The sequence below is a fragment of the Penaeus monodon genome, chromosome 28 (genome assembly GCF_015228065.2).
Source record: "Penaeus monodon isolate SGIC_2016 chromosome 28, NSTDA_Pmon_1, whole genome shotgun sequence".
Lineage (NCBI taxonomy): Eukaryota > Metazoa > Arthropoda > Malacostraca > Decapoda > Penaeidae > Penaeus > Penaeus monodon.
The window spans coordinates 28,781,839-28,783,533 of NC_051413.1; the positions used below are offsets into that span (position 1 = coordinate 28,781,839).

A 1,695-nucleotide genomic window follows, 5' to 3' on the forward strand; every position below is an offset into this window, starting at 1 on the left:
GAAACATAGATTCCCCTTTTTCACAACCAATTTTCCTTAAATGAATCATAAAAAGTCTTGAAAATAATGAATATGTTCCAAAAATTTATCTATCTGTGTAACCAAAAACTAGACAATAGATGTAAACGTGGTTATAGTAATCCAAAATACACTATAAACTACATAATAAAAAAAAATGCTCTCTGTATTATGGCAATAAAAGTTACCAGACTCATAAAAGACAAGAAAAATATAAACATATTTTCCCACATTTTACAAAACTATGAATCATATTGTATACAAATTCATGATAACCTGATACACAAAATCATATCTACTCAAACTAAGGCCTTTATATCAACAGAAAACATAAATCCTACTCTGTTAAATATAAAATACCTGGCAGATAATAGTAACCAGCAATCCCTTATATGTAGCAGAAGACCAATGCTTGTTATATCGCATGAGAATCACGTGTTGCGACTTTGGCCCTCTTTCCCTTAACTTGCGGCTTAGGCCCTCTTTCCTTTAAATTCAGTTATTGTTCTTTTATTGTGTTTGATTATGTTTGGAAAGAGTAGGTAACATTTTTACCAGTAAATGAGTGTTACGCTTACCCTTAAAATCAAATAATGAGATAAAATATACATCTACCAAAATTTTTTGAAAAATAATCTAATGAATTCTATTTTTTCCGCTGACACTGAATATGAATATGCACTCTTGCAAATACCGTTCGTATATGGCTATATAGACTCACTTGCGAAATATCTGCGCATCACGATATCTGATAAAAGATGAAAGTAAATATACATCACATTTCTAATACTTCCTATTGCATATTAGTCACCTTAAGTACACGTGAGTATTGTGGTCCGAATGACAAATGCCTCGATACCACTGATAAATTACAGTCATCACTTCGTAACACGCAAGAACACATAGCACAATAATATGCATCACCCACGTGAATTTGATATCTACAAACGGAATATTCAATGATACTAAAGACTTTTATCATTGTTAAAGTTTACCGGTTAAATAGAAGTTTTGAAGCTATGCCGCTCGATCCAGCGGACAGAACGAAATTCGGGAACGATAAATCAACTTGTGTAAAGTGCCGTGACATCAGTGACATCACACTGATGTAATATCCAACCCAACCCCCTTTTTTCTATCAGAACTTCGTCCTTGAAGTAATAAGCGCTAATGACATTCCCTAACAATAGATGATGATTACGAATTATCACGCACAGCATTTATTAACGACTGACCTTTCCTCCCTACGTTTTGCCTCCAAGTGTACTCCAGACCGTCTGCTGTGAAGTGGCACTGCCAGACTTACCTCTTACCTCTGGCACTTCCGACCGGCGATCGACCGACCGGCTGGCAGTGGCATTCGCGACGAAGGCGGAGGTGGACGCGCGTTCTTCGTTCGCTTGGCTTCGGACTGGCCACCGACGTTCACCTTCTCTCTTCTCCGAGTTCCGGCTGTTTTTCGTGATCTCGTTTTACCATCTTCGCGAATAAACATGGCGGCGCCGTGGAGGAACTTCCTGAATTGCGTCCTAAGGCAGACGTCCTCTGCCAGGCCTTCGAGGAATGTAAAGAACTACTATACCTATTCTCACGAGCCTTTCCACCCCCTCAAACGGCAGCCTGTATGGCAGACAGCACAAGAGGCAGTGTCAGTCATTAAATCAGGTCAGTCTATGT

At 38.7% G+C, this 1,695-nt stretch overlaps 2 protein-coding genes across 2 annotated transcripts in view; one reads left to right on the top strand and one right to left on the bottom strand.

The window, feature by feature from the left end:
• Positions 1 to 461, bottom strand: part of LOC119591474 (methyltransferase-like protein 25) — an 11,825-nt gene extending 11,364 nt beyond the window's left edge. Inside the window, exon 1 of the mRNA XM_037940214.1 lies at positions 379 to 461. The gene's annotated coding sequence lies outside the window, so the exon portion shown is untranslated. The remainder of the gene's footprint in view (positions 1 to 378) is intronic.
• An 865-nt stretch (positions 462 to 1,326) lies between these two features.
• The window catches only part of LOC119591475 (4-hydroxybutyrate coenzyme A transferase-like), an 11,025-nt gene continuing 10,656 nt past the window's right edge, over positions 1,327 to 1,695 (top strand). Inside the window, exon 1 of the mRNA XM_037940216.1 lies at positions 1,327 to 1,683. Coding sequence (XP_037796144.1) covers positions 1,512 to 1,683 — 172 coding nt within the window. The 5' untranslated portion in view covers positions 1,327 to 1,511. The remainder of the gene's footprint in view (positions 1,684 to 1,695) is intronic.